Source organism: Scyliorhinus canicula, chromosome 4 (assembly GCF_902713615.1).
Source record: "Scyliorhinus canicula chromosome 4, sScyCan1.1, whole genome shotgun sequence".
Lineage (NCBI taxonomy): Eukaryota > Metazoa > Chordata > Chondrichthyes > Carcharhiniformes > Scyliorhinidae > Scyliorhinus > Scyliorhinus canicula.
Genome location: NC_052149.1, coordinates 192,056,117 through 192,069,576, shown reverse-complemented (window position 1 = coordinate 192,069,576; position 13,460 = coordinate 192,056,117). Strand labels below are relative to the sequence as shown.

The window sequence follows — 13,460 nt, the reverse complement described above, 5'->3', positions numbered from 1 at the left end:
CAGTGACCCAAAGCCGTGATTGAACCTGGGACCTCGGCGCCGTGCGACTGCAGTGCTACCACTGCGCCACAGTGCTGCCCTGGCTTTACCTTAATAATGTTGTACATTATTATTGTCAGAAAGAGAAAGAAGTTTTCATGACCTCAGCATATCTGAAAGAACAGCAATGAAGTACTTTTGAAGCGTGATATAATAAAATGAAATGTGCATATTGTAGTTCAGTGTACATCAATGAGTAATGACCATACAATTTACATTGTACCCAAAAGAGAAAATGCTGGAAAATCTCAGCAGGTCTGGCAGCATCTGTAGGGAAAGAAAAGAGCTAACGTTTCGAGTCCAGATGACCCTTTGTCAAAGCTAAAAGGCATAGAAAGTGGGAGATATTTATACTGTGAGGTGAGGGAATGAAAGATGAGTCATAGCCACAGAAACCCAGGGAACGGGATGCTAATACCACAGAAACCAAGGGAAAGGAGTGCTAATGGCAGTCCCCAGAGAGAATAAAAGGCGTGAAAGGCCAAACAGAAGAGAAACTAAAATCAGAGGGTAAGCTGGGACAGGGGTAGGAGGGAAGGGAGAAGCAAAGGGGAGAAAAGGTAAGGAGAGGGGGGATAAGATAAGGGGGAAAATATATCAAGAAAAATATATATATTTCTTAGAAGATAAATGATAAAATCACCTTGAACATGTCTAACTTGGAATTCTAAATAATTTTGTTTGTTTCCTTTCAGATTTTCAAATATATTAGTTTCAATATGACAATGACTCAACTATCTACAACCCTGTCTCGATGTGCCAAGGGCATTGTTGGATTTGCCATTATGTTTTTTATAGTATTTTTTGGATATGCTCAGTTGGGCTACCTTATCTTTGGTACCCAGGTGGAACAATATCACACTTTCGGCAACTGCATGTACGTATTAAGATGGCAATATCTGAATATTGAGTAGACATAGAATCAAGCTTTTCCTACACTTCTATGACTAAGTATTCAGAAAAATGCATACGGTCCAAATAGGTTATTTATGGATTAGTAGAGGTATAATGCAATTAAGTGCTTCACACTGGTCCAGCCATTAATTTAATTATAAAGAGAAAAAGGAAAGCAGATGATGTGAATTCTCATTGCTTCCTTGGTCAGTGCCAGCAAAGGGTCCTTACTCTTTTTCAGCAACTTCATTTTCCATGTGTTTTGGACTTGGTCTGTTTTTCCAAGTATGTCCTATTCTCGTTTCAGATTCACAATTTTCTTTTCACCTCAAGGATTTTACTAAATTACTAGCGCCTAATCTAACAAAGATGAATAGATGACAGAGCTATTCCAGCAGAACGAAAGTTTATCTGCAGTTATTCAAGTTCACAATAATTGTTGTTATCCAAAAGAATATTTGGATGGAAAAAAATGACCCCATTCCAACTCTGTCAGCAGGCAATCTGACAGCAATTGTCCAATACAGGTCAGACAGCCACTCCCGTTATTAGGGCTTGCAGAGGCCCAAAGCTGATTGTTCAATACAGGTCAGACAGCCACTCCCGTTATTATGGTGTGCAGAGGCCCAAAGCTGATTGTTCAATACAGGTCAGACAGCCACTCCCGTTATTATGGTGTGCAGAGGCCCAAAGCTGATTGTTCAATACAGGTCAGACAGCTGCTCCCGTTATTATGGTGTGCAGTGGCCCAAAGTTTATTTTGAACTAAATACTCATAGCTCACGACAAAATCCTGATGTCGTGCCTCACAAAATCCTGGTCGTGCCTCACAAACCTTATTGAGTTCTTCAAGAAGGTGACCAAACAGGTGGACGAGGGTAAAGCAGTTGATGTGGTGTATATGGATTTCAGTAAAGCATTTGATAGGGTTCCCCACGGTAGGCTATTACAGAAAATACGGAGGCATGGGATTCAGGGTGATTTAGCACTTTGGATCAGAAATTGGCTCACTGTAAGAAGACAGAGGGTGGTGGTTGATGGGAAATGTTCACCCTGGAGTTCAGTTACTAGTGGTGTACCACAAGGATCTGTTTTGGGGCCACTGCTGTTTGTCATTTTTATAAATGACTTGGAGGAGGGCGTAGAAGGATGGGTGTGTAAATTTGCAGATGACACTAAAGTTGGTGGAGTTGTGGACAGTGCGGAAGGATGTTGCAGGTTACAGAGGGACATAGATAAGCTGCAGAGCTGGGCTGAGAGGTGGCAAATGGAGTTTAATGCAGAAAAGTGTGAGGTGATTCGTTTTGGAAGGAGTAACAGGAAGACAGAGTACTGGGCTAATGGTAAGATTCTTGGTAATGTGGATGAGCAGAGAGATCTCGGTGTCCATGTACATAGATCCCTGAAAGTTGCCACCCAGGTTGATCGGGTTGTTAAGAAGGCGTACGGTGTGTTAGCTTTTATTGGTAGAGGGATTGAGTTTCGGAGCCATGAGGTCATGTTGCAGCTGTACAAAACTCTGGTGCGGCCACATTTGGAGTATTGCGTGCAGTTCTAGTCGCCGCATTATAGGAAGGATGTGGAAGCATTGGAAAGGGTGCAGAGGAGATTTACCAGATGTTGCCTGGTATGGAGGGAAGGCGGAGGGACTGAAGGCTGTTTTCGTTAGAGAGAAGAAGGTTAAGAGGTGACTTAATTGAGGAATACAAGATGATCAGAGGATTAGATAGGGTGGACAGTGAGAGCCTTTTTCCTCGGATGGTGATGGCTAGCACGAGGGACATAGCTTTAAATTGAGGGCAGTAAGGAGTCTTACAACACCAGGTTAAAGTCAAACAGGTTTGTTTCAAACACGAGCTTTCGGAGTACTGCTCCTTCCTCATTCACCTGAGGAAGGAGCTGTGCTGCGAAAGCTCGTGTTTGAAACAAACCTATTGGACTTTAACCTGGGGTTGTAAGACTTCTTACTGTGCTTACCCCAGTCCAAAGCCGGCATCTCCACATCATTAAATTGAGGGGAGATAGGTATAGGACAGATGCCAGAGCTAGGTTCTTTACTCAGAGAGTTGTAAGGGTGTGGAATGCCCTGCCTGCAACAGTAGTGGACTCGCCAACATTAGGGCATTCAAATGGTCATTGGATAAACATATGGATGATAAGGGAATAGTGTAGATGGGCTTTAGAGTGGTTTCACAGGTCGGTGCAACATCGAGGGCCGAAGGGCCTGTACTGCGCTCTAATGTTCTATGTTCTATGACAAACTTTGAGAATTTGGGGCTAAATATTCGTCTGTCCTGTTTTTTTGGGGGACTTCTAAAATTCTTTCATGGGATGTGGACAACGCCACCATTTGTTGCCCATCTTTAATTGCCCTGGAACTGAGTGGCTTTCTGGGCAGTTAAGAATAAATCACATTGCTGTGAATATGGCGTTGTATGTAGGCCAGACCAGGTAAGGATGGCAGATTTTCCTCCCAAAGGGATATTAGTGAGCCAGATGGGTTTTTACAGCAATCAATGGCAGTTATCATAGTCACCATTACTGAGACTAGTTTTATATTCTCAATGTATTAATTGAATTTAAATTCCATAGTGAGACTGGAACATATGTCCCCTGAGCATTAGCCTAGGCCCTCGGGAATTACTCCAGTGACATTACCACTAGGATACCGTCTCCCTGCTTGCTGCACGGGTTCTGTTAGAAAGGGGAAGTTTGTGAATTACGTGTTTCCACCTCATTACCATAATTGGAGCATAGTGTTGAGCAGGTTCCTAATTGTTGCCATCCTCTTTGTGCTCAGCAAGTCGAACTGCCTTTTGCTGACAGATACAGCCAACACTCTGGGGCAATTTTGAACCTTCACTCGCCTTCAGTGAGAAACGCCTCACGGACTCAAAATCCAGATAGAATCGTAAAACACTATCCGGTGTGATTGGGATTTGTGATTTTCAGCCCCCCATTCACTGATTGAGTAACTCTAATCACGCCATGGGAGCCTGGGAACCTAATTTTAATGGATTACCATGTCATTAGCAAGCACACTCCGAACCTTCCCCCCCTCACTGAATATTCAACGGGCCAAAGAGTGACTCCCCGCCAGCGCCATTTACAACAGGTCTAGATAAAAGTGAACCTGGCAGCCTCACCTTGGAGGTAGATGTCGGAGGCAAGCACTCAGGCAACCATGAATCACCAGGCTGTTCACTACTCAGAGTGCACCAGAGAAGACTTGAGGGACACAGATACTTTCAACCCAGGACTAGGGCTGGGGCTTCAATCACTCAATCTCAGGGGAGGGGTTGCTAGTGGGCCTTGCCTTCCATTCACTTCGGGGTGCCTCTGCTTTAAGGGGGTTTGGAGGCTGGCATGCAGGCATCACTTCCTGTGTCCTCCTTGCTGGGCTTGTGTCTAAATCACCGCTGAGGGGTTGCCCATACTTAGTGGGAGCTGGAAAGTGGGTGGCAGGAGGTACTAACAGAGGGTGCTGTTCCATGAGAGGTCAGGCTGCAAGGGCTGCATGGAGAATGGGTTGCATCCCTGCCTCATGAGGAATGAAGACCCTCTCATTTGGGGGGCACAACTGCATTGTGAGTAGAACCTAACACTCAGGCAACATTGTGAGGACAAAGGGGTTAAGCTGTATTGAAGTTCAAACCCACTTGTCAGGAAAGTTTGACTGTCAGGAATTAGTGAATTGGGCTGCGAACTGGGAGAATGAGGGTGCCCTCCAGGTATGTACTTGCCATGCTAATTGCAGACTTCGCTCTAGTCATTATCCTGATATGCTACCTCACCCATCATTGATGAATCAATTGTGCCAATGAAATCTGCAAAGCAACACCATCACTGTCAATGATTGGAGTCAAGCTCGTAACCCTTTGGAAGACTTGGCCCCAAGCATTAACTCCAATACTCATACAAGCATTAACATTACACAGATTACACAGATGTGTACTCCAATGCAAGGCTTCATGGTGTAGTCTATCATCACTCATCCCATTCAAGGCCATGACGGGGGGGTTGTCTTTGAGATGAGGATGCAGACACTGGTCCCATGGATCCCCTCAACTGCCCTGCCACATAGCGTAAGGTATGGGGGAGAGGGGAGGTTGGAGAATGGTTGGGTGAAAAGTGCCACTGACACTCTTGAGGGTCCAGCCGCCTCATCCTGGTGGAGTTGAGAGGGACAACTGTGGGGATGAGGCTGTGTGAGAAGGGAGTGTGTGAAGCTTAGTAGACCAACACCCACTATGGGGATAGCACATGGGTAGATGTCCCAGAGATGTGGAGGATGAGAGGCAAGGTTCTCCTCTTTTCAGTGCATAACTCTGGAGAATCATGGAACCAGTTGAGTTGGCTTTTCTACTCATAGTGATTGAGCAGCAGCAGAGCCATCGACATGCCGCAGCGCCTTGCAAGCACCAGCGTCCTGCAGAGGACAGGGGAGGGGACTGTGCCCGTAGTTGTTCTTAGAGCAGCACCAGAGGTGGTGCAGCCTTGTAGGAGGCACTACCGGCAAAGGGTCTTCCGATGTCGGACATCCTACCTGGGGATGTCGGAGCTTCAATGTCGAAAAAAACTGCGCCTGTACCTGTGGATGATGAACCACCTTTGCCACTCCTGCAAGAGTGGCGCAGAATAGGAGGACACCTACAGCCTGTGGCCTTTTAAGTTACCATCACTCTAACTACAAGTGGCTTGTTTCAGGGCAGCACCGGTGATTTGTGTGGCGTTTCCCATTTTGCCCCACATATATGCATAAGGGGGTAACCAATGCCCTTTATGCAAGGGCCCACAAGTATAAAAACTTAGACCAAGACCAAGTGAGCGAGGACGCAAAGGCCATTGGCTTCGCCCGCTTAGCAGGTATGTCCCTGGTGCAGGGTGTGATAGACTACACCCTCGTTGCCCTGCAGTCTCCATGAAACCTTGTGGCACCAGTCATGACCTTCAAGGGATTCCACTCTCAATGTCCAATTTATGGCCACACAATGTACATAAGGCGTGTCTATTTCCCAGGGAACGTCCATAATAGTTATAGCTTGGGGCGCTCGCGGATCTCTGACATTTTTGAGGGAAAGCAATGTCTAGAAGGATGGTTCCTCAGGGACAGTTCCTCTCAGGAGGGGCAATTGAACTGAGGCCACGAACATCTGGGGGAACTCGCTACAACGAGGCTCATGCATGCTAGTCAAACAGGTGATTGGATGGCTAAAGATATTGTTCTGGTACCTGGACTGATTGGCGGGTGCCCCCCCAATATAGCCCCCAGAGGCTGTCCCTCATAATTGTGGTCTGCTGCATTCACTGCAACTTGGCGTTGCAGAGGGGAGACCAGCTGGACCAGGAGGGGATGGAGCTGCGCCACATCTTCTCGGATGAAGAGGAGGTCTAGGATGCCAGGGAAGGGCAACACACGGACAAGGAGGAGGAAGGACCTTGGGCCGTGACCAGGGTCCGCACAGGCCGATGAGCTAGACAAGCCATTATGGCCTCTTGGTTTGGGGACGAGCAGACTAGGGAGTGAGGGGTTCTCCCACCATTGGGTGTGACATCCCAACATAACTGTGGTGCCAGCCAAACGCTCTCATGATCATGCCCAAGTTCACGGAAAGGGCACTAAAGCTATTGGTCAGACTCTGCAGGAGAATGATGATAACTTCCACTAGGGATAGAAGCACTGTTGCTTCACAGCTCTAGGATCCCAGGTTCGATTCCCCACTGGGTCACTCTCTATGTGGAGTCTGCACGTTCTCCCCATGTCTGCGTGGGTTTCTTCCGGGTATTCTAAATTTTTTTTAAAAAATGACATCTACCCACCACATTTGCTGCCTTTCACGCTGCACAATGCACCATACTCCCATCACTCACTCAGCAGGACTCGCTGGCACTCAAGATACTTCCATTGCTGCTCGCCTCAACCCTAAATCTCACTGTCTCCACTAAACCCCAGCTGTAGTATTCAGCTTTGGCAGGCACATAACCCAAACAGCAAAGCTGCACAATTACTGACATTCTGCTACCTTTCTTGCAAGGTGCAGATCTAATTGAAGACAACCACCTGCAGGAGCAGGAGATGGTGCTGACTATGTATACCATTCAGGCCAACACCGCACGGACGGCGTCCATGGTGGAGGCCTAGGGGCGAAGGTTTCGGCCATGGGTCAGGATGTCCAAGGCCTGGGACACATTGCGCAGGCAGTGGCCGAGGCCCAGGACTGGGCTACCCTATTACAGGCAGCCATTTGCCAGGGCCACCTGGACACTGCAACAACACTCCTGAGCGTGGCCCAGTCACAGCGGGTCATGGCTGAGGACATCAATGGCATTACCCAGGCATTGGCTGACGTGGCACAGACCCAGGGGGCGTTCGCGCAGTTACTGGCCGATGTGGCACAGACCCAGAAGGTGTTGGCACAGTCGCAGCATGATGTGGGAGCAGTCCATGAGGGAGGCGGTCCACTCCTTGTGCTCCTTGGCCGCGAGCATCGATGCTCAGATGTGTGTGGGGGTACCCACCATGGGTCATGGTGGGCGGTCAGTGGTGTGCTGCGCAATATGGCTGCCTTGCAGGCTGCGGCAATGCGGCCAGTGCCTGGACACCCCGATCCCAGGGTGTCACCTCGACCCCATGGCCAATCTCCTTGTCACCTCTCGCTACTCCCCCCCGGCAAGTGGCAGCACCAGCAGCCGACATGTCCTACCTCCTCTCTCTCCCTCAACAAACACGGCATCTGCTTCCCGATTTCATATACCACAGGTTAATCTCGTCAACGGTAATTCCTGCGAGTGGAGGCGGAGAATCGCTGGAGGCCTGGAGAATAACCGGGCAGGTCCGTTAATGATGTGCCAACAGTGTTTACTGAACAATTTGCATGGCCTTGCCTCGCCGACATATGGTGTAGAACGCATTCATGCTGCTGTCGAGGGGCTGGAGTATGGCTTTCCATTGGGCCCCAGGCGCAAGCCACGATTTCCAGCTGACGCGCGATTCTCCACCAAATCGTGTTTCCCGATTCCGGCATCGGCAAACGGAAAATCCTGCTCCTTTTTCTCTTTCACCATTGGTTCCATTGTCCTTAGCCCCTCCATGAAACTTAACTTTCCCAATATATAAACTTGTTTCATGTTCTCCCTCTTGCCAATTTCAGGTCAAATAAACTTGAATAACCTTTGCTTGCTATTTTATGACCTTTTCCAAGTTGTAAAATGTTTTACTCCTCTTTGAAAGTTAACAGCAAAAAATCCAAACCTTTACTTATCTCCAGATACAAATTTCTACGCATTTGCTTATTTACTTATCGAAAATTCACGTACCTACTACAAGTGCGTGTATTTAACATCTACGCTCTTTTCATGCCTCAAACCCTACCAGACAATCAGTCTCCAGCTCAGCTATTTTTACACACAGACCCAAAAAACATTCTTCACTGAATAACACAATAGTCCCCCAAAATAGTAAACATAATAACATATCTCATCACAGGTGCACTGACTGGCTTGCCAGACAGCTTTCTGTCACTGTCGAGCATGGAAGAGTCTGTCTCCAAGTGGGAAGAGGGAGTGGTGCAAAGATTTTCCTGTCTGCTGCCTCTGAACAATCTCCCTGTTGTGCTGTAGATCCAGATCCTGAGGCATTGGCATTGCTGCCCCTATGCCTACAGTATCATTTGTGTGTGGACTGTTCAATTAGCCTCTGCCACCCTTGTGAGGCGATGGCAGCATTTCTTGGTAAATGCGGAACTCAAAGAAACACCTCCCAAAATGCTTTAAAGTACTTTCAGATGTTTTGCAATAGCAGAGGTTCTCAAAATTCACCTTTAAGGAATGCTTGGTGTATGGCTTATCTCCCAGCTTCATGCTTGTTTGCAGAGTGATGTCTGAATTTTTTGCCTGGCCCTGCATGACCGAAGTTTGGTATCCTGGATCACATCAGCTAGTCAGAAGGTGCAACATCAGGAAATGAAAATCGCTTATTGTCACGAGTAGGCTTCAATGAAGTTACTGTGAAAAGCCCCTAGTCGCCACATTCCGGCGCCTGTCCGGGGAGGCTGGTACGGCACCCTTGCAGCCTTACAACATGCACTGGGGACTGATGCTTACTCAGGCCGCTGGTGGTGCCACTGTGCACCTCGGCAAAACAATGCTAGGCCTCCTTAGTGCCACCTTCAGAGGTGCTGTGGACCTAGAATTTGTGCCCGTGATCTGTGCAGGGAAATTACAGCCTACAATTTTCTGCTGGTGATAGGTCATCAACATAATGTGGTGTGCCTGATAGGTCAGGATGCTGTATGTGTCTCTTAGTTTCTGTGCTGTATGGTCCCGTTAGACAAGGAAAGTAATTGAAACATGAACCTTTATTCATTCTGTTCAAGATGTTTGTGCGTGTGGTGTGTGGGATTGTGTTTGAGATGTGTACATGTATCTGGGCAGCCAGTGACTTTACAATACACTCAAGTGGACTATTGTCACCTCTTCATGTCAATTGCTGCACTGTGTTGAGTCTACCCAATTGACGTGACAATGTACATTTAGGCTGCTCAGCTAATCTCCCCCAGCTTGTAAAAAAACAGAAGCATATGGTAAAACAATTGATATCACAAATGCACCAAGAACAATCTCAAATATCAGGAAAGTTGTATTGCACCGTTATACTACCTGAAACTCTAGGAAATGTTTTCTTCTGAAGTCCACTGAATTACCCCCACACAAACACACTGCTCAAAAGTTAGCAAACCTTGGCGACTGATGGGAAAAGAAATAGTGTCAGGAACAATGCACTGGAAAATTTCTGCATTTATAAATTTATGGTACTACATCCAACGTTTTGTTCAATAGTGTTTCGTTCAAACATTTTACTGTTCAATCACTTGTATCATGTTCAGCAGATAAAGTTTTAACAAATTTATTCTATAAAATTTTCTTTTCAGTTTTACACAATTTAGGATTATTCTTGGAGATTTTGATTTTCATGAAATTGAACAGGCAAACCGAATTCTTGGACCCATTTACTTTATTACATTTGTGTTCTCCTTATTCTTTGTACTGCTGGTAAGTGATATAGTGCTCGCGATAAATGTTGATCGAAAACACTTTTAATGTGGGGTAACAGTTCTCTGTGGGTTTTACATCGAATACAGTTAATTGTTGCAGTGGCTTCATATTCCCGAGCACAAAATAAATTTCAACATGGTCAGTTTCTAACAGCTTCAAAATATATATAACTGAAATATAATTGCAGTCTCTGTAAATGCGTACAATCTGCTGTTCTGCATAACTAATTCTAAGAGTGATTTACATGCTGTAATGATCTACTTCAAGGGTATCAGACTGCAGGATTCCGAATTTTCCCTCAGCGTACCCGAACAGCCGCCGGAGTGTGGCGACCAGGGGATTTTCACAGTAACATTATTGCAGTGTTAATGTAATAATAATAATAATCTTTATTAATAATAATCTTTATGAGTGTCACAAGTAGGTTTACATTAACATTGCAATTAAGTTACTGTGAAAATCCCTGAGTCGCCACACTCCGGCACCTGTTTGGGAACACTTAGGGACAATTCGGAATGTCCAATTCACCTAACATGCACGTCTTTCGGTGCTTGCGGGAGGAAAACAGAGCACCCGGAGGAAACCCATGCAGATACGGCAAGAATGTGCAGACTCTGCACAGACAGTGACCCAAGCTGGGAATCGAATCTGGGACCCTGGAGCTGTGAAACAACAGTGCTAACCACTGTAAGCCTATTTGTGACAATAATAAAGATTTTTTTTAAATATAGACCCCAAACTACAATGGTGATGATAGGAATGGCATTAAACAGGAAATTAGAGATACACATGATGAAGGAACATCTGTAATAATGGATGATTTTAATCTGCATATAAATTGGGCAAATCAAATTAGCCACAATACCATAGAGGAGGAATTCCTGGAGTGTATGTGGGAATGGTTTCCTGGACCAATACATTGAGGAACCAACTAGAGAACAGGCCATCCTATATTGGGTACTGTGTAATGCAAATAGAATCATTGGCAATCTAGTTGTGCAAGATCCCTTGTGGATGAGTGACCATAATATGATGCATTTTTTATCATGATGGAGAATGAAGTAGTTGATTCTGAGACTAGGGTCCCGAATCTTAATAAAGGAAACTACAGTGATATGAGGCATGAATTAGCTTGGATTGATTAGAGAATGTTACCTAAAGGGACAACAGTGGATAGGCAATAGCGATCATTCAAAGAGTGCTTGGAGGAATTGCAAAACAAAAAAGGTGGCCAATCCATGGCTTACAAGGAAAATTAGAGACAGCATTCAGTCCAAGGAAGGAGCATACAAATTGGCCAAGAAAAGCAGCAGGTCTGAGGATTGGGGCAATTTAGAATTCAGCAATGAAGGACCAAATGATTGATTAAGATGGGGAAAATAAAGTACGAGACTAAGCTTCCAGGGAACACAAAAACTGACTGTAAAAATTTCTATAAGTACGTGAAGAGAAAAAGATTGGCAAAGACAAATGTAGGTCCCTAACAGTCAGACACAGGTGAATGAATTATAGGGGACAAAGAAATAGCTGAGCAACTAAAAACATACTTGGATTCTGTCTTCACAAATGAGGACACAAACCAGGGCCAGGATTCTCCCCTACCCGGCGGGGCGGGGGGTCCCGGCATAGCGGAGTGGCGCCAACCACTCCGGCGTCGGGCATCCCCAAAAGGTGCAGAATTCTCCGCACCTTTAGGGGCTAGGCCCGCGCCGGAGTGGTTTCTGCTCCACCGGCTGGCGCCAAAACTGGCGCCAACGGCCTTTGGCGCTATGCCACCCAGCGTCGGGGCTGGCCGAAAGGCCTTCGCCGGTCCGCGCATGCGCCGGTGCGTCAGCGACCGCTGACGTCACCACCAGCGCATGCACGGTGGGAGGGTCTCTTCCGCCTCCGCTATGGCGGAGGCCATGGCAGCAGCAGAAGAAAAAGAGTGCCCCCACGGCACTGGCCCGCCCACCGATTGATGGGCCCCAATCGTGGGCCAGATCACCATGGGGTCACCCCCCCCGGGGTCCGATCGCCCCGCACGCGCCCCCCCCCCCCCCCCCCAGGACCCCGGGGTCCTGCTTGTGCCGCCATTCCCGCCGGCACCAGAGGTGGTTTAAACCACGTCGGTGGGATTGGCCTGTCAGCGGCAGGACTTTGGCCCATCGCGGGCCGGAGAATCGCTGAGGGGGCATGCCGATCGGCGCGGAGGGCATGCCGACCGGCGGGGCGTGATTCCCGCTCCCGCCGATTCCCGGGTGGCGGAGAATTCCGGCCACGGCGGGAGCGGGATTTACGCCGGCCCCGGGCGATTTCCCAACCCTGCGGGGGGGTCGGAGAATCCCGCCCCAGATACCAGAAATGTTGGGGATTGTAGGTTTTAGTGAGAGGGAGGAACTGAAGGAGAGCAGTATTAGTAGAGAAATAGTGTTGGGGAGATTGATGGGAATGAAGGCTGATAAATCACCAGGGCCTGATAATCTACGTCCCAGACTACTTAAGGAAGTGACACTAAAAATAGAGGGTGCATTGGTGGTTATCTTACAGCATTCTATAGACTCTGGTCGAGTTCCTGCAGATTGAAGGGTAGCTAACGTAACACCACTATTTAAAAAGAAAACAGGGAATTATAGACCAGTCAGCCTATGTCAGTAGTGGGGAAAATTCTAGAATCCATTATCAAAGATTTCATACCTGAGCACTGAGATAAGAGTGGCAGGATCAGACAGAGTCAGCATGGATTTATGAAGGGGAATCCACGCTTGACAAATCTATTGGAATGATGGTGGAGCCAGTTGATGTGGTGTATTTGGACTTTCAGAAGGCTTTGACAAAGACTCGCAAAATAGATTTGCTTGTAAAATTAAAGTCCATGGGCTTTGGGGTAGTGTATTGAAATGGGTGGAAAACTGGTTGGCAGACAGGAAACAAAGAGTAAGAATTAACAGGTCTTTTACAAATTGGCAGGCAGTGACTAGTGGGGGTGCCGCAGGGATTGATGGTAGGAGCCCAGCTAGTCACAATATATACTATTGATTTAGGTGAGGGAACAAAATGTTACATCTCCAAATTTGAAAATGAAAAAAATGAAATGAAAATCGCTTATTGTCACAAGTAGACTTCAAATGAAGTTACTGTGAAAAGCCCCTAGGCATCACATTCCGGCACCTGTTCAGGGAGGCTGGTACGAGAATTGAACCCACGGTGCTGGCCTACCTTGATCTGCTTTAAAAGCCAGCTATTTATCCCTGTGCTAAACCAACCCCAAATTTGTAGATGAAACCAAGTTGTGTGGGAGGGTGAGCTGTGAGGAGGTGCAGATTCAGTGTGCTTTGGACAAGTTGAGTGAGTGGGTAAATGAATGGCAGATGCAGTATAATTTTGATAAATGTGAGGTTATCCATTTTGGTAGCAAAAACAAGAACACAGACTATTATCTGAATGGCCCTAAATTAGGAGAGAGTAATATGCAATGAGACATGGCTGGCCTT

At 46.9% G+C, this 13,460-nt stretch overlaps 1 protein-coding gene across 1 annotated transcript in view; it reads left to right on the top strand.

Moving 5' to 3' along the window:
- LOC119965264 (polycystic kidney disease 2-like 2 protein) overlaps positions 1 to 13,460 on the top strand; it is a 120,058-nt gene that overhangs the window by 67,445 nt on the left and 39,153 nt on the right. The window contains exons 8-9 of the mRNA XM_038795772.1: positions 735 to 916; positions 9,864 to 9,984. Of these exons, the coding sequence (XP_038651700.1) occupies positions 735 to 916; positions 9,864 to 9,984 (303 nt within the window). The remainder of the gene's footprint in view (positions 1 to 734; positions 917 to 9,863; positions 9,985 to 13,460) is intronic.